Raw genomic sequence first — 21,065 nt, forward strand, 5'->3', positions numbered from 1 at the left:
TTCTTTTAGTAATTGTTGCGTCCACAAAAGCCTTACCTGGCGTCAAAGTAAGTGCGGGGACCGCTCGGCGCTGTTGTGCATGTGTGAGCACAGTGACGCATTTCAGGAGGATGAAGACGAGGGGGAGGTGCAGGATGATGCCGCTGCTGCTGCCGCTGCTGCTGCTGATGATGATGATGATGATGATGAGCCAGAAGGTCTCGCCTGTAAATTGCTGCAATCTGCTCAATGTTGCCCGGCGTCGGGAGTGGCTCGATCCACGCGCTGGAGAGCGCTCTCCGACAATGAGCCAAGCTGTAGCGAGATGAGGGCAAGGCAAAAAGAATAGAGCACCTCCTCCCTCCCTCCCTCCCTCCCTCCCTTCCTCCCTGGCCCCTGCTGCTCCGCTCAGCATCCGAATGAGGAGCTGCAGCTGCATTGTGCATTCCTTTCACCTCTTTCAATGACAAATTCTGCTTGGGCGCATACATCCAAAAATGATGGTGCATAAAAAGCAGCACCAGGTTCACCATGCCTGGCGCCAAAGGATAAATGAGCCGATCAGTGTGCTTTCCCCGAGGATGTGGCTAGTGGATAACAATTGTTTGCACCGTCTGATGGAGGGAATCTGATGACATAGAAGAATGAATATGTAACCTCTCACTTTTCGGATTGAGCGATGCGTCTCAGGGAAGCTGATTTATTATCAATGCTAACTTATGGATTCATGAGTCAGCTTTGTCAGCTGTTTGACTTTTGATGAAGTCAATGGTAAATTTAGGAAATATTGCTTCTTCAGACGTTTTCTTGAATGTGGGCCCTGAGCTCCCTATTTGATTTTGACAATTGTTGGATTGGATTCGAAGCCTGCTTCCTTCCTTCCTTCCTTCCTTCCTTCCTTCCTTCCTTCCTTCCTTCCTTCCTTCCTTCCTTCCTTCCTTCCTTCCTTCCTTCCCTCCCTCCTTCCTTCCTTCCTTCCTTCCTTCCTTCCTTCCTTCCTTCCTTCCTTCCCTCCCTCCCTCCCTCCTTCCTTCCTTCCTTCCTTCCTTCCTTCCTTCCTTCCTTCCTTCCTTCCTTCCTTCCTTCCCTCCCTCCCTCCCTCCTTCCTTCCTTCCTTCCTTCCTTCCTTCCTTCCTTCCCTCCCTCCTTCCTTCCTTCCTTCCTTCCTTCCTTCCTTCCTTCCTTCCTTCCTTCCTTTCACACGCCTTGCCTCACCTCAAGGCACACGTTCTTCTCCATTGATTCACGTTGCCCTTATTTTATGATAATACACTTAAAGGGCAACCTGCTTGTTGATATTCCAAAGAGCACAAAAACAAAGAGCCAGATTCCTCACAGTCATTTCCCGGTCGTTCTCGCGGCCAGTGCCGGCGGGCCTCAATGAAAGATGGATGGGCCTAGGTAGTGTGCGAAGGTGATGAACTCGCTGTCGCTTAAAAGTGTGTACTGAAACGTTCACGCCACCATTCAGGCCCACTTTAGGGCCGGGTGGCCAGCAAACTGGCGTGAATATTGGTCAATATTTTCAAGAGCGCGTGAGCTACAGTTTTCAAAGGAAATGTCAGTGATGTAAAATGGATTGATAAAATGAAATGTAAAATCCTTTTTTCCTGAGACAAACTGTCCATATCAGTATAGATATCCAACTTTTTTTTTTTTTTTTTTTTCTTCACGATTGAAATCTGATGTGTTTTCAAAGTGTTCCTTTAATTTTTTTGAGCAGTGTATACGTATGACACGTGTCCTGCCCATCCGTGACCGCCCCGCGGGTTAGCTAGCTAACGACAGTTCGGCGGAGTCAAACGATGCAAATGCTAATTTAGCTCATCATGGTGAAACGGAATGAGCAGCAACATATCTACTCGCCAGGCCAAAATAAATAAGAGATGCGGCAGTTCTTTCAAGATTGGATGGCTGTCGGAGTGTGTGCAATTACTGGGTGAGAAAGGTCTCCTCTGCAAAACATGCAGTGAAGCCAAAGTGGCGGGCGAGTTTACGGACGGAGGGAAAAATATGGAAGGAATGGAAGTTGGACTACCTCAAGCGTCACATTCAGTTATTTGAAAGCTGTTGTACAAAAACTCAAGATGGGACAGGGGATCGATCGGTGCATTATCGCGAGAGAGCGCAAAAGACCGACAGAAAAGGAACGAGCTGTCACACAAAACAAAATCCGACCCCGAGCAAGGTAAAGTTCTCATTGACATTTATCTATCTATCTATCTATCTATCTATCTATCTATCTATCTATCTATCTATCTATCTATCTATCTATCTATCTATCTATCTATCTATCTATCTATCTATCTATCTATCTATCTATCTATCTATACATCTATACATCTATACATCTATACATCTATACATCTCTCTCTCTCTCTCTCTCTCTCTCTCTCTCTCTCTCTCTCTCTCTCTCTCTCTCTCTCTCTCTCTCTCTCTCTCTCTCTCTCTCTCTCTCTCTCTCTCTCTCTCTCTCTCTATCTATCTATCTATCTATCTATCTATCTATCTATCTATCTATCTATCTATCTATCTATCTGGTGTTACACACAGTGGTCCACAGTGTGCACAAGGAGCTTGTGTGTTTGCACAAATACTTGAAACATTTGAGGGAACACTGGTCAGAACCCTCTGAGAAACGCAGGAGGTGAGCACTAATGCATGCAGCGGTGCATGCGTATGTCACCAGAGATTGCAGATTACAGTCACTGTGCTGTTTCCATGAACATTGGTGGGTTGCTTTCCTCACATTTAGTCGGGCTCTTGTTAGCAGCGCTTGTGGAGCGATACACCGCTGCCACCTACGGGAAAAGTCCAAATACGTGCTGGGAAGGAATTGCGCCACTGGCAGAAACATCCAAATCAATCAATGACCCAATGTCACTATATACGAAGCAAATGGTAGAATTTGGCTTGTTTAACGTAGCTCAAAGCTGCATGCTTTTGAAGCTTCACCACTTTGTAGCCATAATATCATCAGTCTTTGGATCTGTCCCCCCCCCCAACAACAGTCGTCGTCTGGTCTTGGTAAAACTGTTTTACGGTGGCGACGAGCAGGTGTCTCAAGCGGGGCGCCCTCCGTGGCACCTATAGAGACGCCTCTGGGGGAAGGGGGGGTCCATTTGCTTAGCGGTTGGGCGGGTTGGACGGAGTTTCACGTCAGAAGGCAGCATAGGGGAGCTGTCACCGTACCAGCATGACCACGGGGTGACCCCCAACAACAATAACGCTCGCACTGTCAGGATTCTGTCACTCACGTCCAAGGGGGACGTGCTCTACGCCGGCCGGCTTTTTCCCACAAAACACTCGATGAGGCTGGTCATGTCGTTAGTGAAATTAATCAAGAATTCTTATCAAATCGTCCCGTGCCCCAAAAAACATGGTCTACCATCATCTGACATGAGGACGATCAGTGGCAGCTGTCGTCACATTACGTTCCCTAATGTTAAAAAAAGAAATGAAAATAGAATGTATGAAAACATATGTCTATTCTTAAATGAGCAACATAAATAGTAGTGGTACTCGCATTTGTTTCTCCTCACCCCAAAAAATAGCTGTCATAAATGAGGGAATAAATGATGGGCAGTTTGATAGAATGCAAAAAAACAGTCGGTGGGGGCCGAGGAGGCGGGACTTTCTTTGTGTTTCATTCTTTTCATGCCATTTTTTCATGGAGAATGATCCAAAAGTGGTGCTTTCAGGTTGCTGCAAGTCTCGACAAGGCGCGTGGCTGGCTACATGCAAATGCGCGCCTGCCAGCAATCTGCCAGCAATCTGCCAGCAGCCCGGCAGTTAGCAGGTCGACCGCACCTGCCTTGCCTCAAAATCGACTTATGATCAACTCCACAGTACTGTATGCATCTTCATTTGCACACTCGCTAAAGGATTAAAGTCCAAATTCTAAAGTAGCTCATTTGGGAATGAATTGAAAGTCAAATGTGCATGCCACCTAAGCAACGTAGTGATGTAATTGTCACATCTCGTACCCAGCCGTTCGTTCCACCGTGTGTCCGTTGTCATGGTTTCGGTCTGTGTGCTCGCCCCTCCCCTCCCCTCCTGTGTGCCCCTGATTAGTTTGATTATTCTCACCTGCCTCTTGTTACCTGTCATGTATATAAGTCCCGTCTGCCCCCCCCGGTCGGATCATTGTCGTTTTGTTGCGGTTGCTGTTGTTTTGTCGTCGTGTCGTCTTCATGTCTTTTTTGGTCCCTGTCGTGTTCAAGTCTGTTTTCGGTTAGTCAGTCATGTTATGGTTTTGTGAAGTCATGTCAGTTTGCAGAGTCTGTCTTTGGTTCCTCCAATAAACCCTGGTCCAAGCTGCACTTGGTCGCCATTCCTGCTCCATTCCAACCGTGACAGATACGATCATCTACCATGCTAGCAATCCGCTTGGATTATTTGAGGAATATCCCACAGCTCGTTGGGGAGTCACTAAAAGTCTATCGACGGCTCGCTCACTTGCTATGCTAAGCTTAGCAACTAGCATGGCGATGCGTTGTAGTTGTTGAATGATGAAAATTGATGAAATTCTAGCTACCTTGCTAACTAGGGTTGCCACCTGGGTCTGACAAAAATCCTGTCAATTTTGACCATTGAATTGACCTATTTGTTTGTAAGCAATGGCGCCCTTTGCACATCTAACCCAAGATAAAAATCACCTTTCTATGCTGCAATTGTATAGCTCTAATTAGTTCATATTGCACTTACTAATTATTGGTTTCGTTAATTGCTTTATTTAATAGCGGGCCTTTATTTTGGTTCATTTTCAACCCTTTTTTGTTGTGGACAACTGGGGGCAGGCAGTATTGGGGGGGAAATAGGGAATACATGATTATGTTTTGTTTGTTTATGTGGAATAAAAACAAGTCACAGTTTGTTAGAATAACCAAATGTCGCAATGTAATGTGTAATGTCTAGAAGCATCTTGCCTGATTGCTTCGATTGTGGTGGGTGCTTTGCTTTGCTTTGCTTTGCTTTGCTTTGCTTTGCTTGTGCTTGCCTGCGCCTCTGCTGCTTGCTCAAACACTAACGTGACGACAAATGTCGTCGCTTTCCAAAGCTGGCGAGAAGCTAAATACTGTGTGTGCCGTAAAGCGCTAAAGTGAACCGCACTAAAGTGAAATGCGCTAATGCGGCGGACCTCGGGGGTCCCTCGGAGGCACATGCGGGGGGCCGGGCCCTAAACAGACGGCACACTCCTGCCTCTTGCGTTGTAAACGCTCTCGGGCTCATTGATCGGCTGATGCTATCAGCCCGTCTGCGTGCTCCGCCTATTTATGCACGCGTCCACATCAATGGACGACGCCGTGATGCCTAAACACACGGCGAGGCCCGCGTGTGTGGGATGTGGATTCCGGGAGCACTGTCAGGACCCGCCAAATTGGGCGCTGTCACCACGGCGGGCGATGTACCAGTGCTGTCACGGAATGTCTTGTGAATTACTTTGATGGTTTTTCGAAAGGCCTTTCTGGCTTTTCAGCTTGATTTCCAACTTTCAAGTTTGATTGACTCTTGAATGTATTTCACCATTGTCCTCAATGAGAGCGTTTGATCCGCTTATGTTGAGTGTCGCCTTCTCAACATCACTGCAAAGTCCTCGTCATTCTTCATGAAAATGTAGCAGAGGAATGAAATCTTTATTCCCAAACTTTTCCACAATTCCAATCCAAATATGTCAAACTAAAAATCGGATCACAGAGGCAAGTCTCAGCCTCTGACGCTGTCGTTGAATTCCCGCTCAGCGACAGAGTGAAAGTCATTCTTCTTGGATACAAGCAAAATTTCCAGATTTGAAAAAAACCGATACCTTTCGCCAAATAGCATCATTGACCAGGTGACTTTTAACAAATGAAAAATACCAATGCTTTTGCTTTACCCCCAAAAACACTCAAGTGTAGCCTTTGTCAGATGAACTTTGCTACATTTTGCTGATGCAATTTTTGCTCTGGACGCTGTAATCCCAAGAACTCCAAAACACACAATTCGATGTATTTGCTTTAATTCCAACGTTGACACCAAACTTTGAACTTATAAAGTATCAATAACACCAAGTTCATTTTGTTTCCCTTGTCAATCACTTTTTTGGGTTCTTTTATCACAAACCATTTTAATTTGAGGTTATATCAAATGAAAATTGTTTGTGATTATCAATAAATAGCGTCATTCACACTTTGACGGACATTTCAAAGCGTCAAATGGACATCAGAGTCCCTGGTGGAGAACCAGCGAGTCAAGGGGCAGATCATTCATGAAGTGGCCCAAGAGTTGAGACTGGAAGAAGTCAACCTCCGCCGGCCGCTCCTCCTGGAACTCCAGCGGAGGCGTGCACGCGGTCTCCGGGTACGCGTACAGAGACTGGGAGAAGTGAGGAGGGGTAGACTGAGAACAAGGGACAAACATGTTGGAGGCATGAGGAGAAGAAGAAGAGCTGCAGGTGTCCCACTGCGGCACCACGGGTCCTGGTGAGGAGACAAGCCCCTGAGGAGGAAGCAACGAGGGCTCATCCGGGACTCGCGCGGACTCGAGAGGCCGAGACGAGATACGCCGGTCCGACGTGGCAGGAAACTCGGCGCTGGGACATTTGGGCCAGGAGGACGAGGACTTGCTTCGTTTCTCGGTGAAGCTCGCCGTGTCCGTTTTCCTCTTCCTCTTGCGGCAGAAGTTGCCGTTTTGGAACATCTTTTCGCAGTTTGGGTCCAGAGTCCAGAAGTTCCCTTTGCCTGCGGCAAGAAAGATGAAGGTTAGCAGTGGGTTCAACGGGCTCAGGATCTTGCTCAAAGACACTCTGGCTCGGTCACGATATCTCTCTCAGGAAACTCACCCGGATTGTTGTCCACCCGTGGAATCTTCCGGAAGCAGTCGTTGAGCGACAGGTTGTGCCGGATGGAGTTCTGCCAACCGGCCTTGTTTCGGCTGTAGAAGGGGAAGTGCTCAGACACGTAGCTGTAGATCTGGCTCAGTGTCAGCCGCTGGTAGGGCGCACTCTGAATGGCCATGGCGATGAGGGCTGAGTAGGAGTACGGCGGGCGGGCCAGATTTAGCATGTTTTCCACCGAGTACCAGGGCCCGCTGTCTAGGAAAGCATTCTGGAGGTTGTAGAAGCCAGCTCCAGTGTGAGGCTGCTCTTCTCTGGACTCACAGCCAAGGTCCGGTCGGAGGCACGCCGCTGAGAAGTGTCTGGCCTCGGGCGGAGAACCGTAGAGGCTGAAGTCATGGGGATCCAAAGCCAGAGGCTGCGGGAGATGGCAAAGAGGCACCAAGGATGTCATGACGATGCAGATGAACATACGCGAGCGACACCTATCCGCAGGCTCTCCACACCTGCACTTATACTTTGAGGTACCGCCCACATGCGAGCTGATTGGCTACGACTGCACACGCACGGCCACAGACACGCGCACACACATACACGCACGCACACACGCGGTGGTTGTTGGCGGCTTGAATTCCTGCCCTGGGGCAGATGACAATGACTGATTGAATCTCTTTTTACGGTTTCAGTCGTTACTCATCTGCTTAACATCACATTAGCTTTGTTTAAATGCTGCAATTCATATTTCGTTCAATGAAGATTTCATGTTTTCAATTAGTCACAAAAATGTGACAAAGCCATGAAGTACTTTAACTTCTTACTTTTTGGCAATTCACATATTTTTTGCTGTCGAGTGTCCTCTGCTCGCCATGTGACTCACTCACGCACGCGCGCACAAACTCACTCCTACTTTTTTTTTTTCTATCAAATTGCGCATGCTGATCTTGATGCAAGAGCAGCATTTTGATGCGCGAGCGAGCGAGCGAGCTCTGACGCGTGACCGCTGCTAGATTGTAAACTCGCAGATAAAAGTGACGCTCAGCCTTCTTATCACACCTGCGACACCGGTGGGAGTTTTTTTTTTTTTTTTTTTTTGTCTCGGGGATCCCTAAGCCCCAATGACGCGCATCTGGCGACTGCATCCATTCAACACCCGACGCAGACAAAACAAGACAGGCTGAGCTGTAACTGGTGACTGAGACTATGTATGCGGGTCCCGGCGCTGTTCCGTCATGTGATGTCAAATTGTCTTTCCCTACTCAAATGCATGGCATTACCTTTACTTTCATCCAGCCTCTCAGCCACATAGAAACAACAAACATTGTTGTCATGTCTATTTTAATGAGGAATTATAGCACTCTATAATATTGTTGGCTATTTTCTATCAAATGTATCGTAGTACAGAAATTTTTCTTCAATCAACGAGCGGTTGTGTTGCTGCCCGTTTTGACTCCCTGTACACTCCAAACAGTCTCAGCTCCTTGAAGAGGATCAAGAATATATTCTTGAGAGTGGCGTTATGGTGAGGTCTCAGTGCGTTCCGGTCATGGAAATGCCTGCGGGTTCTGACAGCAGACACTGGTTCTGCTGGCTCGAGCATCGTTTCTTGGCATCAATGAGGAGCAGATGAAACCGGGAATGATAGTTGATGATGTCACAGACGGAGGGGAAGGACTACACACACACACACACACACACAGGCACACGCAGGCACACGCGGCTTTGAGTCATGATTCACAAAGTATGAAAATTGCGTGAAATCGACTTCACCTCCTGGGCCTTGAGTCCAGTTCCGAGCTGGAATTGATCGTCCTCGTGGCGGATCTGTATATTGAACACTTTGTTGTGGTAAAGCACCATGAGTGTGTACGGCTGATTGCTCTTCTGGTGTGAGCTGTCCCGCACGAGGTACGCTCCATCCTGCGTGCAAGCAAGCGCAAATGCAAGCGAGCGCACGCGAGTCTCGGTTGGCTCGAGAAATCTTTTCGGGCTTCAGTATGGCTACGTGGGCGTGCGTTACCTTGCCGACTCGCTTCAAATAGCCTTCAGCTTGACTCCTGGTCACTTTACCAACATACCAGCAAGGGTCCATTCCCTAAGCATATACGCATAGAGTTGATTTGTTTCTCGTGACTGAACGATTGCCATGACCAAAAGGTTTCTGATATAGATGATGATGTGTGATCTGAAGAGTTACCTGTTTAACTTTTTGCGGTGGAGCGCGAAAGCGCTCCGAGGCAGCAACGTTGCTCCTGTTATCTGCATGGGCCACGCGCACACATTCAGGCAAAGATGAATCAGTCAACGCAGTCAATCTATTTATGCGGAAAAGACTAATGCGCGTGATAAAATGTCACCCTAGGGAAGAATAGTGCCCTCTAGTTGTTGTCTAAAAGTGAAATGAGGACGGCAGTTGTTGTCTAAAAGTGAAATGAGGACGTCAGCGTTTTCTTACCTGGATGAACGTTATGAGAAACTAAGCCAACAGAAGTGACACCAAAAGGCAAACTGTAAGACGATGAAAAGGAAAAGGCATTTTGTTTCACGTCAAACCAAGGCAAGTGTGCCCCCGACACGGCCGCATCCCGCTCCTATGATGGTATGCAGACTTGTTCACATCTTTGTTTCAAAACATGTTCATTGGGTCTCGAGAAAGCCGGTGTTTGAAAAGGGATGTGTCGACTTTTCCTAAAAGTGACTTTCTACCTGTCTCCAAGGCGGCCAGTAGGTGCTGGGCGGGGCGCCAGATTTTTATGGAGGGGAAATGTGTTGCGTTTAGCCACTGAAAAAAAGAGAATGATTTGAATCTTGTCATCATGCTCATAAAGCCCCAACCTTGATCAGATTGACGGAAGGTTTCTCACCATCACTGTGTGTTTGCTACAAGGACAACAGAAGACAAAAGAATGCTCACAATGCACCCGATTGCGTCAGCTTGTCAAAAGCGCACTTACCTCCCTCGTTCCGTCCAACCTGTAACAACCAAAAATTGTCATTTGACAGTGGACTCTTTTGGGCTGAGTAGAAGGCGGTCAGTCCACCTGCTGGGAGGAGCAGGTCCAACGGAGGAGTCATCATCGCTCCTGCCGACGGAGGCCGAGCCAAATGGGAGAGCTTTCGACCTGGCGGGGGTATCCGGGACGTCCGCCTGAGGCCTGAAGACAAGCACGCTCGTCAACACAAAGCCACCGGCCGGGTAAGCCGTCACCAGGTGAGCCGCCCGTCAGATGTTTCCGACCGACGACTCAACTCGCCGGTCGCACCCGTCGCATCTGAATTTGCTGTTTTTAGGTGCGTCTGTTACCTTCGGGAGCGGACTGGCGGCTGTAACATACACAAAGAGATTTTAAGAAAGGACCACAAAAGCGTTAACTGCTGCAAATGAAATTGTCCCCATGTCCAAACGGCAAGCGTTGCTTTGCGTCAGTTTCATCTAGGATGCGACATTCGTCGCTTGTTTCGCTTGTGTGTCGCACGCACGCACCCTCTTCTCTTCTGCGTTAGGACCTGGAGACAAATGAGGAGCTTCACGATTTGAAAGGTGTATTCAAGAGCTCGTGGTTTCACAATACCTCTGACGGGAGACGAGTTTTGGCCCGGTTTGTTGCTGCGGAAGATCTTAGGTGGCCCCGTGAGCGCTAGACACACAGCACGGATTTGTGAGATTGGAAGGGATGCCGCTGACTGTCGTGGCTACTCACATTTCCCAGGCGGCAGCGGCGCCACTTGTCCAGCACACCGCGGCAACGACGGCTCTCCCGGCTGCAGAATTGAAATTGCTTTTATGACATGTTAGCCACCGCTGGGATGCTAACTACTAAATTTTTCCCCGGGCTGAAAGCGACTGCCTAGATTTTGAGGCGTCTCACCGAGCGGGGCGACGGAGGTGGACGCAAAGAGACCGGCGGACCCAGACCGACTGCTGGCAGCAGGCCTCTGGAGGACACCTGTTTATCTAAAGGGAGGGAGGGAGGTGAGCTAACACAAATAAAACAATCGTGCAAGCCATCCTGACACGCAGCTCAAAAATGTTCCTCAGAACCATTGTCCTACCGATGTACTGGCCTTCTGCAAGGGGAGGGAATGTCCTGCGAGCGGGCTCCTCCCGGGGTTCTGCAGGAGGAGGTTCATAATTGCCGGCCGCATCATCGGTTGCCGCGTCCTCATCGCTGCCGTTTGGATACTCGTACTCGGCGTCTTCATCATCCTGAAGGCGCATTTGGAGCCGCGTTCAAATATGTTTTGAGTGGACTCAGAGGCAACTGAGTATCAGACTCACAAATTCATCATCGTCCCAGCCCTCAACGTCGGGAGCTGTCGGAAAACAAGTGGAGGGACTTTAAAACTCGAGATGAGGACATTCAGCAAACAGTTCAAATGTCCATCCATCCATCCATCCATCCATCCATCCATCCATCCATCCATCCATCCATCCATCCATCCATCTTCTTCTGCTTATCCGGGGTCGGATCGCAGTGGCAGCAGACTTAGGAGGGACTCCCAGACTTCCCTCTCCCGAGAGGGCTTGTACCAGAGCCCAAACTATGTGTGGAGGCAAGTCCAACTATGTCTAGTCTGAGGTTTTTTGCCTCACACACCAGCTCAGGCTCCTTTCCAGCGAGAGAGGTGACATTGCATGTCCCAAGAGCCAGCTTCTGCAGCCGGGGATCGGACCGCCAAGGTCCCCGCCTTTGACCGCCGCCCAGCTCACTTTGCACCCGACCCCTTTGGCCCCTCCTACAGGTGGTGACCCCGTGGGAAAGGAGACCCGCGTTTTCTTTTCGAGCTGTGCACGGCCAGGCCCCATGGGCGAACGCCCGGCCACCAGGCGTTCGTCATTCATTTTAAAAAAACACACACACACCTGCAGGATTCTAACAAGTGTTCTAGTCGTTATTCAATGACTTGTTTGAAAATGCTTCTCACCGGAAGAGACGGTCAGAGGCAGCGAGCCCACACAAACTGGAGGCAAACTGTCAAATAACAAAAAGAACCCACTCGTCTTCATTAGTCTCACGCCGGCGGTGGCGTCTCGTGAATTTCTACCTGTCCCCGTGGCGGCCTGTGGGTGTGGGGTGGGGTAGCGGACTGTTACGGAAGACGGGGAAAGACTTGAGTCTAGCTGCTGCGAGAGAATAGTCAGCTTTTAGGATTAGGTCCAAATGGTCCGGCCCTCCAACTGAGCCTTTCTCACCATTGGTGTGTGCATGCTAGAAGGAGACGAGAGGGATAAGTGAGATGCTTGCTCTGCGCACGCTGCGCGGCAACATTGAACTCACCTCCCTGGCGCCATCATCCCTGCAACGACAAATCGCCCAAAAGTCATGAGCCTAGCAAATTAGCCATTTGGGGCAAACAAATGACCTACCTTCCTGAAGGTGGGGGCTTGACGGGAAACTTGCCAGAGGCTGCGGAGGAAGGAGGCAGCGCCAGAGGTGGAGACCTGCCGAGGGGCAAACCCAAGAAAATGCAAATTGTTTGGGGCAGCGCAGCGCAGCGCAGCGCTTTATTTGCCGGCTTACCTTTGGGAGGGGACGCCAGGCTGTAACACACCGCCAAGAAAATACAAGCAAGCCTTTTAACCTTTGATTGATTGGCTACGTGACTGCAAAAGACACGGCAGACTCACCCTTTCTGCGACACCAGGACCTGCCAAGACCAACCCCCCCCAAAAAAATTACTTTCATCCACTTTTGTTTGAACGATTCTGCACGTTTCTAGTGCGGTATTTTCAGATGCTCCGTACCTCCAACGGAAGTGGAACTTCGGCCCGGCTTATTGCTGCGGAAGATCTGCGGTGGTCCCGGAAACACTAAAAATCACAATGTGACGTAGACTAACCATCAGAGCAAAGCAAAATGGAACGGGATTTGTTGTGTCCACTCACACTTCTCTGATGCTCGCCGAAGAGGGTGGGGTGAGTGATCTTGGCTGGACTCGACCGGCTGCGCAAACACCCCAAAAATATTGTAATGTCTTGTATTATTTGTTCATTGTAGTTGTGCGTGTGCGGGCTGGTTAGGGTTAGCAATCAGTTGGTGTGTAGAGCTCATGGGCGTGAGTTGTGGCTAAGAGCAAGTCCTGTATGCCTGTGTTTTTCTGTTGCCTTTTCTTGTTGCCATCAAACCGTGTGAACATCCTTGGCGCACTGAGGGGCATTACAATATCAAGAATCAATAGCTGCCTGCCACTTTTGAACACGCTTTTGCTCCCCGAGGCAGGTTATTTGATCAAATGACTCATCTTGATCACGTGCATCTTTGTTTGACCTGAAATGAGCGTCCACCCTGTCATGACGTCGTGTTACTCGTGCATGTCAAACGCCGCGTAGCTCATTCTTACAAATAGCATGCTTTCGATGAAAATCCTTAGCATTTGGGTACGTGTCAAAGGCACCTTAAAGTGATATTGACGTTCAAATCTTTTACTCACCACTCGAGGTGACAGCGCTGGGCGCGACGTCGCCGGTGGTCGGGGGCAAACAGCAGGCGGCCCCCCCGTGGACGATGCGCGTTTATCCCTGCCCCCTGCCATCGGAGCGGAGAAGACGCGTTCAAGCCAAAGGAATTGCTTCTTTCCAACGTAGTGCATACGCGAACCAAAAAGGCATCGGACAGGATTGTGAAAAATGTCAAATGCAACCAATGTATTCGGTGTCGCGCATGGCGCCGCGCTGCATGCGCGCCAACTCCTCCGCGGGCTCCGGGGTGGGGAGTCCGTAATCCTCAGCCTCTGTCGCGACCGCGTTGTCGTCGGGTCGCTCGTAGTCGTCGCTACGGTCGCTGTCCTCGCCGTCGGGGCTCTCGTAATCGTTGCCGTCCACGTCCTGGAGCCGCAAAACGTGACCCAAAGATAAGTGACGGGTCATCGGTGGCTGGCCGCCGGAAGCATCGACTTACAGAAAGGTCGTTGCCCGAACCTTCCACGTCACAAACTATCAAAGATAGAAGATGACAAAATTGCGGGAACGATTGATCATTTTCAGCACAGATAGCGGCACGGCCCGTTATCGCCCGGCCGGCTTAAAGCATTTACCTGGTTCGAGACATTTCGGCATCACGGGCCTGCGGTGGAGAGAAAGAACATTCGGTGAATTGGCTTCCTTTATTCAAACGATATTTGCAAACAAAATGACATCACGATGGACTCATTTCCTAGCGTGTCAACTGAATCAACCAGTTTGTGCATCACGATCATTCAACGGGTGGCGTGAAGCTAGCAGACGTTTATGAGACAAAAGTCAAGTTGTTTTTGGTTGGAGACGCGAGGTCTTAGTCATACGAGACGACGTCTTATTTGTCTTTAGTGCGTGAACTGAAACAGGGACCCACCTTTTACTAAACGGGCCTCGTTTTTCTTCCTTCTTGCCGATGTCAGCGCTCAGCTTGGAAATAATTCTGTGAGGACACACAAAGGGTGGGAAATTTGACTTTTCAAAGGCCGGTATACAAATATGCCTCCGGAGGCATGTTAAGTGCTACCACCTCAGGTGAAACTTTTGCGTTTGTTTTCAATTTATTCAAAAGGCTTACGGTGTGTGAAGTTTGGGGAATTTCTGCAGGTCACTCTCACTCAGGTTCTGCAAACACAAAACGACGCGTCTTTTTTTCTTCTAAAATGAAGAAGTCACGCTTCAAGGTGGGTCGCGGCTCTCCCTGTCTATGTCAAAACTTACCACAAATCTCATTCCGTTGATAGAGTTCTTCAACACAGTTCTATCACAGTCGGACAGATTCATCTGCAACACATTCAAACCGCACGTTCTTCCCAAAACTAGCCTTTAGGAAAAAGAAACATTTGAAAGGATGCAAACAAAGGAAGAAAAAGTTGTCAAATGTCGTGTGTTCCAGACAAGGAGGCGAGCTGCAGCATGTCGGACCAACGGGAGACATCTGACGATGGCCGTAAGTCGAGCCAAAAACCACAAAGGCAACGAGCGCGAGTGATGCTGCCGCCACAAGCAGGCCTCCCGCCCAAACTCATCTGGGACGGGCTTCAGCTGGATTTCCCTATGTCGCAATTGACAAAAGTGAACCTGACCTTCCTCAGGTAGTCGGCCAGCTGCAGAGGGCTCCACTCCTCGACCTCCGAGCGGGACGGCGCCTGGCCGCAGTTCATCTCGCGTGCCCCTCCTCGCCGCCCGAGACTTTGGGCTAAGTTTTCTTTGCTGAGGCCTCACAATGGACCTCCAGCGCTTCCTATTTTGCGCTGTGCCCTCCGCGACAAGCTAAAGTTCAGTCTCACCCAGCCCAGTGGTTTGCTTCAACTGAAAAATGGCCCAAAACCGTTGTCGAGCTTTCACGTTGACATGTCGAAGGGGAACCAAGATGGCTTCCTTAGTCCTTCCTGTCTCCTCCGCTTGGTGTGTTTGTCAATGCTTCTCTCACTTGCTCTTCCTTTTCTAACCTCGGAGGAAGTGACTGTGCATAGGGGAGGACGGGGGAAGGCCAAGCAGCATCTTGCTTCTCTAAACCCCCCCCCCCCCACACACACACGCACAAAGTTACTTACATTTCGACTTGACGAAGTTTTAATATATTTTATAGCCTGAATTCGACTTCACCTTTGGCAACTGTTGTCGTTGACCGTTAGATATTTGAAAAAAAAAAGTTCTGTGCCGAAAATCTCGAGTTGCTAGTCAAGCCAAAGGAATCAATGTGTTTCTTTGGCGCCATCTAGTGCAATCTTGGCTGTTGCTATTCATGACTGCGTTTGGGGATTTACTTGAATGCAGCATGCGCACCTCAAAAGTAAGACTGAATCATGACAAAAAGAAAAGCGCTGTATTCTTGTTTCAAATCATTTTTTCCCAAAATAACTTGAAAAAAAAATCTTGTTTATTTCAATCAAAGAAAAAATTTGCCAATACACAGCAAACCTAAAAGTTTTGTATTGGCTGACATCCATGTTTGCATGATCTAAAAATACTTTGAGAAGATGCAACTTCTGAAAGAATGAGCTGGAACGACATGTCCTGCTTGAGGTCAACGTTTTTCCCCATTCAAGTCCGTTTAACTTGTAATGCAATGTGAACGGACGGGAGAAGACGAAGTCGGCGGCCATCTGTAACGCAGGCCTCGGATGGTCGTCGTTGTTTTGGCTTAGGCGGGCGCCCCCTCCTGCCGCGACGACATCGTCAGACGCGCCGTTTCGGCAGGGGGATGTATTCCGAGCGTCAGTGACTCTTTTTAGAAGAGCCGAACCCCGAGAAACCCATGACGGCCGCCATTTCGTCGTCATCCTCAAAGTCGCCGCCGTCGTCCTCGGCCCGACGCTTCCTCTCCTTCAACTTTTCTTTCTTGTAGGCCTTTGCCTTTTCCTCCTGAACACAAACATAGCCGACGTACATTGTGCCTTGACCGCAGAGAAAGCGGGAGGGAGACTCATTCAGCCGCCGATTCATTTCCTTCTTCCTCATCTCCTGACCTCTTCTCGCAGCTCCTTCATGCGCTCCTCAAAGTCGTACTCTTTCTCCTTCTCCTCCAGTTTCTTCTTGTTCACCTCAAAGCGCTTCTTTACCTGGTCCAGGGACGACCGCTCCACTCTCATAGACATGCCGAGGTTCCTCTGATCTGCGCATATGCATGAGAGCATATGAGGTTTACAAATATAGACTCAAACACAATTTGGTTTCATCCAAACTTCCCCTGCTTGGAAGATGGGTTGTCTTCCCCCCCCCCCCCCAAGAGTCCATACTTGTACTCAAGTAGAGTGAGTACATTTACCACCTCTGTGTGCAAAAAGTACTCACGTTTCTTGCCGTTGATGTGATCCAGGAAGTTGATGGAGTCTTTCACCACGCAGTCGCAAACATTGCAGTAGTAGCTGAAAGAGGGAAATTCCGTATGTTTCGCATTATGTCTCCATCTGTCAGAAGGACGAAAATGCATTCTTCAGCAAGATGATGGAACTCGACTTACCCGCCCATTTCAGCCTGAGGGGTCGTCTTGGTGATAACGATGGTCTTCCCCAGTTTGGACTCCAGGTCCACTTTGTAGTCTCGATGACGCAGATTCTCCCTCTTGACAGGCGGCGCGATTTTCCCTAAGACGAGTGATGAGTTTGTACAACAATTATGAAAATCATGCTTCGTGTCAAGATCATCTGCAAATGAGTTGAAAGAAAATGACAACCCACCATCTCTGCTCTCCTTTTCTCGCTCCTCAATGAGACGTCGCTGAGCAAGGTTCTCATACTCGTCTTTGTCCCACTTCCGACGGAAGTCATTCTTACTCGACTAGAAGGGAATCACGAGCGTCGGTTACATAACGGGCACAGTACAGTACAGTACCATGTGATGAGCGGCGTAAGAATTCACTCGGTGTGAGTGTCAGGGAATCCCCTCAAATGACCTATTCCGAGGCCATTGTTATTCATTGCGATTCGCCTTTCGTTTGCGCTACTTTCGTTTGCGCTACTTTCGTTTGCGCTACTTTCGTACAAATAATTTAATTATGACACTTCATGGTGGCGGCAATAAGTGAATTTCGGCGCAGTGACGAGAACAAAAGTCTAATCGGGGACGCACTACACTAAATGACCAACTGCCCAATATTTTTTGTGCGCATGAACCACAAATTGCATCTATAAGGGAAAAGTCAACGTTTCAATTTGATTTCGATTACAAGTGTTTGTGATAGGACTGGGGGGGGGGCTAACGCTCTTTAGCTGCCGGCAGAGAGCATTTAGAACCTCGAGCTAAGAGACAAATTAAACACAGACAACACCGTTAAAAAAGAGGCCAATTTGTCGACTTTGTTATTAACAAATCTCAATTTAGAGTGTAAACAAAATAACGCAGTAGCAAAGAAAATACGAACCCCGCTGCCAGACGCCATGTTTGCGACAATTTATTTCTGGAGAAGAAATGTCAGCACTGTTTACATTTGGAAACACAGCGCCACCTAGTGCACTGGAGAATTAGTCTTTTTTTTTTTTTTCATTGAAAACTCCTCAAAACTGAAGTATTTGTGTGCAGCCCAATCGAGGTGCTTTATAATGAAATAGAAAATTAGAGGACAATTTGCAAGTACACAAGCAGACAAATGACCAATGCAATTAAATCCTTGGTTTGTTTGTTTTTTTTCTCCAAATTTTCCCTCGTGTGTATTTTCTCAAATTTGATAAAAATCGCTTAAAATGTTTAGGAATCAAATCCCCCAAACCCCGCTTGAGACCTTAAAAAAAATACGTAGTAGGCCACGCCCTCTGCAGGTGTATCTCGTCAAAGATGCCACTAAAATGCAAAACGGCGTCTGTCGTCTCAAGCGGAGGCGCCAAGTTCAAAACTGCCAACACAATATGTCACGCAGTGGCGTGGAAACCACAGCACAGAGCCCACTGCTCTCCTCCCGGTTGGTAACGTAGCTCAACATACACTCGATTATTTATCGCTCTCTTTTTTTTTTTTTTATTGTATAGTTTTAGGAGGGTCTGAAAATGGTCACAAAGTGAACGCTTTGGTCGCCTAGCGACGCACACACACCGCAGTTGTCTCACCCTGAGACGCGAACTTCTCCTTTGAGTGTCTTTATTATTATTTTATTTGAAGTACCTTCTTAGGTGTGACGACGCACCAGCTCAAAAGACATTTGTGAGCAAGACTAATATGACAACTTGTACTTCCGTTCCAGTGCGCTCTCCTTTTAATGTGAAATGCTCTAAGAAGTTCTCTGACGCCACTGGCGACAAAGCATTTAATGACATTCTGACAGAATGGCGGGCGGGCGGCCTTGTTTGTCGCTCAGTGTACGGCGAAATCTGTTATGCATATTTAATGCCATTTCAAATGAACTGCTTCGAAGGACAGAATGACACAACGGTGTCTCTAGTTGGTCTTTGCAAACGGGAGTATGGCATGCAGGATTGACTAAGATTTTCAAAGTGATATTTATGCACATTTGTCCTTTTTTGGGGAATGGCCAATTGTAGTTTATTCCCAATGCACTCAGTCTGCTTGTCCAGTCCTTTATTATTTCTTTGTAGTTACTACCCCTCACGTTTCAATTTTGGATCGGTTGATGTAATTTGACTTCTACTCTCAGTTTCTGTTTCAGCCCGCGGTCATGTGCTTGCGCCAAGGACTGGTCGACAGCCATGTGGAACAGCCTCTCTGAACCACTTGCGGCCGCCGGTCGCTCTGCAACTGAGCCTTGGCTCCTCCCCGGGTGTAGTTCTGTCTTTGACAGCCTCGTCAGGTCAGTCGCGCAAACTTATACCGTGTCACCTGGAACGACATGACGGGGGTGTCTGACTAGCCTCCTTTTTGAACAAAGGTCCATTCGTGTAGTTTATCTGTGACTCGTCATCGGAAAACAATACACGGGTCCGTTTTGAAATTAGACTCTCCCCATCCCAGTTGCAGTAACGTTTCTCCAATCTCGATGTCTCCGGCGGCGCTCAGCTCGCGAGGAGGGGAGAGATATGCCGGTGGCAAGCCACGCAGGTTTAATCTCATTTGAATGGTCACGCTTGCGGCCGTATAACTTTTCAAAGCATATTGACACTTTTTGGGTCCAGGACATCAATCTTGGAGCGTTGTATCCTTAAAGCGTCCACCAGTAGCGTCGCCGTGGGGACAGAAGATCTGGACAAGAGGTGTGCTTAAGGCGATAACGGCTTCCTCCGATCAAAGCACTTGCGTTGATTTTTACCTCCATGTCAGCAGGGCTCCGCTCAGCCGCTGCTACCCTCGCCTGCCGGAGCCAAACAACGCGGAGACCAATGCCGCTGTTCTCAAGCGCAGACAGAAGCAGATTCTGTACGGCAAGAACACAAGCGGCTACCAGAACTACCTGCGGCAAGTGCCCAAGTGAGACCCAAGTGTATGATCTCTGCTTCCGAGTTGTTGAGTTTGAAAAATCAACACAGAGAAGCTCACTTGCTGCTCCGCAGACATTCGAGAGACCCGAAGCTCCACCCGTCCACCCCCAACAAGTACAGGAAGTACAGCAGGCGCTCATGGGACACGCAAGTCCGTCTGTGGCGCCGGGCGCTGCACCAGTGGGACCCGCCCGGCGATGGCGCGGCGCTTGCCTGCGACCCTGTTGAGCAACTGTAGGTAGAGCCCCACATTGGCCGGCGGTGGGTTTTTTAAATGGTGTCCCGGCAGGCAGAACCAACTGGCAAAATTGACCTCTGACCCGTGCGGCGATGGAGGAAATAAGCGGAGAGAGGAGACCCTGGCAGCCTCCTCTGCGCCCCCTCTGTCAGCCGACATGTCGCCTCCCACCACCCGCAACGTTCCGCTCTCGCCGGTACCGCCGCCAATGCCATGTGTTTGACATTTTGTTCCTATTGGCCCGACCCTTTTCTCTCAATTTCCAGGAGCCCGAGCGTAGCCGTCCACCTCGCTCTCCCCCTGGCCTCAGCTGCTGCTTTGGGATCCAGCTGAGCGAAAACAACGTGGCCGACTGGCTCCAACTCCAGCTGGAGGACGACCGTTCGGGAGGCGGTGAGTGCACCAAAAATGCACGGCTGAGTAAATGTCCCCCCATCCAACTATCTCTCCTCCGCGTTGGTGCTTAAACCAAAGGTCCCCTTGTACTTTCCGAGACCTTTGCTCAATGTTTCTCTTTTTTCCTTGTAGATTTCAGCGGCGATGATCAACGGGTCCCCGTGGTGTTGGACCAGTTCCTATGGAACCGCTACTGATTGTCCCTCGCTGCAACAAGCCTGGTTCGCTTGACGCTGAGATGCGATCATCATCAGATGGCCCAATGATCGACTTGAATACGTGTATGAGTCTGTGTGTGTTTTTCTCTGATGCATTTGTCTTTTTAAGGGCACCGATGACTTTGAGGGGGGAGGGGCATGCGCTCTTTGGCCCTCGGGCCTTTTTTCCCTTCAGCGTCGAAGGCAACAGGCGATCAATCCTGGTGTTTAACAGACAGAGGTCGACTTGGCGCTTTGACCTGAGCACTTTTCTTTTGTGTTTATTGCACTTTGTCACTGGCCCGTGTTCTCCGTGTAAACACAAAGCTGCTGAAGTTTGTCTTGAAAGTCACTCATTTCTTTTTTGCTGTCACTTTCTGGCCTCTGTCGAGGCTGCCGCTTAGTTTGATTCAGTCTTGTCCACGGTCACCTCTGTTCTGCAAAGGTTCTTTCACCTTTTTTTTTTTTTTTATTTGTTATATGACATAGACTGCTTTAAATGTTAAAAGTGAAACTGAAATTAATAAAGATGTAAACAAAGTATCAAATTGAATGCATTTTGTTTTTTTCATGTGAACATTTAGAATTGTATTTGTTGTCCGGATCACCTTTCTAGATAAAT

The 21,065-nt window shown here is 48.8% G+C and overlaps 4 protein-coding genes and 1 long non-coding RNA gene across 10 annotated transcripts; 2 read left to right on the plus strand and 3 right to left on the minus strand.

The window, feature by feature from the left end:
- Window positions 1-1,712: 1,712 nt before the first annotated feature.
- LOC147043629 (uncharacterized) lies at window positions 1,713-17,774 on the plus strand. Of its 2 annotated transcripts, none has more exons than XR_015068805.1 (3): window positions 1,713-2,167; window positions 9,794-10,001; window positions 14,641-17,774. It is a non-coding gene; the product is annotated as an uncharacterized LOC147043629 (long non-coding RNA). The 2 variants fall into 2 exon arrangements; XR_015068806.1 differs by lacking the exon at window positions 14,641-17,774 and adding an exon at window positions 10,632-10,759.
- On the minus strand, window positions 5,978-7,265 carry LOC147043630 (forkhead box protein I1c-like). The gene is made up of 2 exons (XM_085936612.1): window positions 6,800-7,265; window positions 5,978-6,698 (listed from the first exon to the last, which is right to left on the minus strand). The coding sequence occupies exons 1-2, from the start codon at window positions 7,263-7,265 to the stop codon at window positions 6,181-6,183; spliced, it is 984 nt and encodes a 327-aa protein (XP_085792738.1). The 3' UTR covers window positions 5,978-6,180.
- Window positions 8,112-15,211, minus strand: lcp2a (lymphocyte cytosolic protein 2a). 3 transcript variants are annotated; one of them, XM_085936839.1, is made up of 33 exons: window positions 14,831-15,211; window positions 14,466-14,528; window positions 14,323-14,369; window positions 14,122-14,187; window positions 13,826-13,854; window positions 13,690-13,724; window positions 13,433-13,616; window positions 13,223-13,317; window positions 12,678-12,735; window positions 12,537-12,602; window positions 12,420-12,439; window positions 12,313-12,332; window positions 12,159-12,233; window positions 12,070-12,088; window positions 11,985-12,000; window positions 11,837-11,912; window positions 11,717-11,763; window positions 11,070-11,104; window positions 10,844-10,997; window positions 10,660-10,745; window positions 10,492-10,552; window positions 10,363-10,428; window positions 10,275-10,297; window positions 10,095-10,114; window positions 9,832-9,945; window positions 9,745-9,763; window positions 9,655-9,670; window positions 9,497-9,572; window positions 9,246-9,298; window positions 8,988-9,049; window positions 8,811-8,885; window positions 8,561-8,710; window positions 8,112-8,464 (listed from the first exon to the last, which is right to left on the minus strand). In XM_085936839.1, the coding sequence occupies exons 1-33, from the start codon at window positions 14,906-14,908 to the stop codon at window positions 8,321-8,323; spliced, it is 2,148 nt and encodes a 715-aa protein (XP_085792965.1). In that variant the 5' UTR covers window positions 14,909-15,211; the 3' UTR covers window positions 8,112-8,320. The 3 variants fall into 3 exon arrangements, with proteins under 3 accessions (XP_085792965.1, XP_085792964.1, XP_085792966.1); XM_085936838.1 differs by having other exon boundaries at window positions 11,837-11,915; XM_085936840.1 differs by having other exon boundaries at window positions 11,837-11,915; window positions 14,466-14,568.
- On the minus strand, window positions 15,577-17,938 carry zmat2 (zinc finger, matrin-type 2). The gene is made up of 6 exons (XM_085936851.1): window positions 17,611-17,938; window positions 16,928-17,027; window positions 16,711-16,834; window positions 16,542-16,615; window positions 16,217-16,362; window positions 15,577-16,112 (listed from the first exon to the last, which is right to left on the minus strand). The coding sequence occupies exons 1-6, from the start codon at window positions 17,626-17,628 to the stop codon at window positions 15,966-15,968; spliced, it is 609 nt and encodes a 202-aa protein (XP_085792977.1). The 5' UTR covers window positions 17,629-17,938; the 3' UTR covers window positions 15,577-15,965.
- A 47-nt stretch (window positions 17,939-17,985) lies between these two features.
- Window positions 17,986-20,998, plus strand: slbp2 (stem-loop binding protein 2). 3 transcript variants are annotated; one of them, XM_085936847.1, is made up of 9 exons: window positions 17,986-18,144; window positions 18,835-18,987; window positions 19,149-19,235; window positions 19,310-19,387; window positions 19,455-19,601; window positions 19,685-19,846; window positions 19,902-20,046; window positions 20,117-20,243; window positions 20,379-20,998. In XM_085936847.1, the coding sequence occupies exons 1-9, from the start codon at window positions 18,032-18,034 to the stop codon at window positions 20,441-20,443; spliced, it is 1,077 nt and encodes a 358-aa protein (XP_085792973.1). In that variant the 5' UTR covers window positions 17,986-18,031; the 3' UTR covers window positions 20,444-20,998. The 3 variants fall into 3 exon arrangements, with proteins under 3 accessions (XP_085792973.1, XP_085792974.1, XP_085792975.1); XM_085936848.1 differs by having other exon boundaries at window positions 19,458-19,601; XM_085936849.1 differs by having other exon boundaries at window positions 17,998-18,144; window positions 18,847-18,987.
- The last annotated feature ends 67 nt before the right edge of the window (window positions 20,999-21,065 follow it).

The sequence above is a fragment of the Syngnathus leptorhynchus genome, chromosome 17 (assembly GCF_054491065.1).
Source record: "Syngnathus leptorhynchus isolate UIUO chromosome 17, UIUO_Slep, whole genome shotgun sequence".
Classification (NCBI taxonomy): Eukaryota; Metazoa; Chordata; class Actinopteri; order Syngnathiformes; family Syngnathidae; genus Syngnathus; species Syngnathus leptorhynchus.

Coding starts and splice junctions, on each gene's coding strand:
- LOC147043630 (XM_085936612.1), bottom strand. CDS start 7,265: ATGTTCATCTGCATCGTCATGACATCCTTGGTGCCTCTTTGCCATCTC. Junction 6,699..6,799: donor ACGGGTGGACAACAATCCGG/GTGAGTTTCCTG, acceptor TTCTTGCCGCAG/GCAAAGGGAACTTCTGGACT.
- lcp2a (XM_085936838.1), bottom strand. CDS start 14,908: ATGAACTGCGGCCAGGCGCCGTCCCGCTCGGAGGTCGAGGAGTGGAGC. Junction 12,603..12,677: donor TCGGCGAGCATCAGAGAAGT/GTGAGTGGACAC, acceptor TGTGATTTTTAG/TGTTTCCGGGACCACCGCAG. Junction 11,764..11,836: donor ACAGGCCGCCACGGGGACAG/GTAGAAATTCAC, acceptor GTTATTTGACAG/TTTGCCTCCAGTTTGTGTGG.
- zmat2 (XM_085936851.1), bottom strand. Junction 16,835..16,927: donor AGAAAAGGAGAGCAGAGATG/GTGGGTTGTCAT, acceptor CACTCGTCTTAG/GGAAAATCGCGCCGCCTGTC. Junction 16,616..16,710: donor CCTCAGGCTGAAATGGGCGG/GTAAGTCGAGTT, acceptor TCCCTCTTTCAG/CTACTACTGCAATGTTTGCG.
- slbp2 (XM_085936847.1), top strand. CDS start 18,032: ATGCAAAACGGCGTCTGTCGTCTCAAGCGGAGGCGCCAAGTTCAAAAC. Junction 18,988..19,148: donor GTCTTTGACAGCCTCGTCAG/GTCAGTCGCGCA, acceptor TCCCCATCCCAG/TTGCAGTAACGTTTCTCCAA. Junction 19,847..19,901: donor TGCGACCCTGTTGAGCAACT/GTAGGTAGAGCC, acceptor GTGTCCCGGCAG/GCAGAACCAACTGGCAAAAT.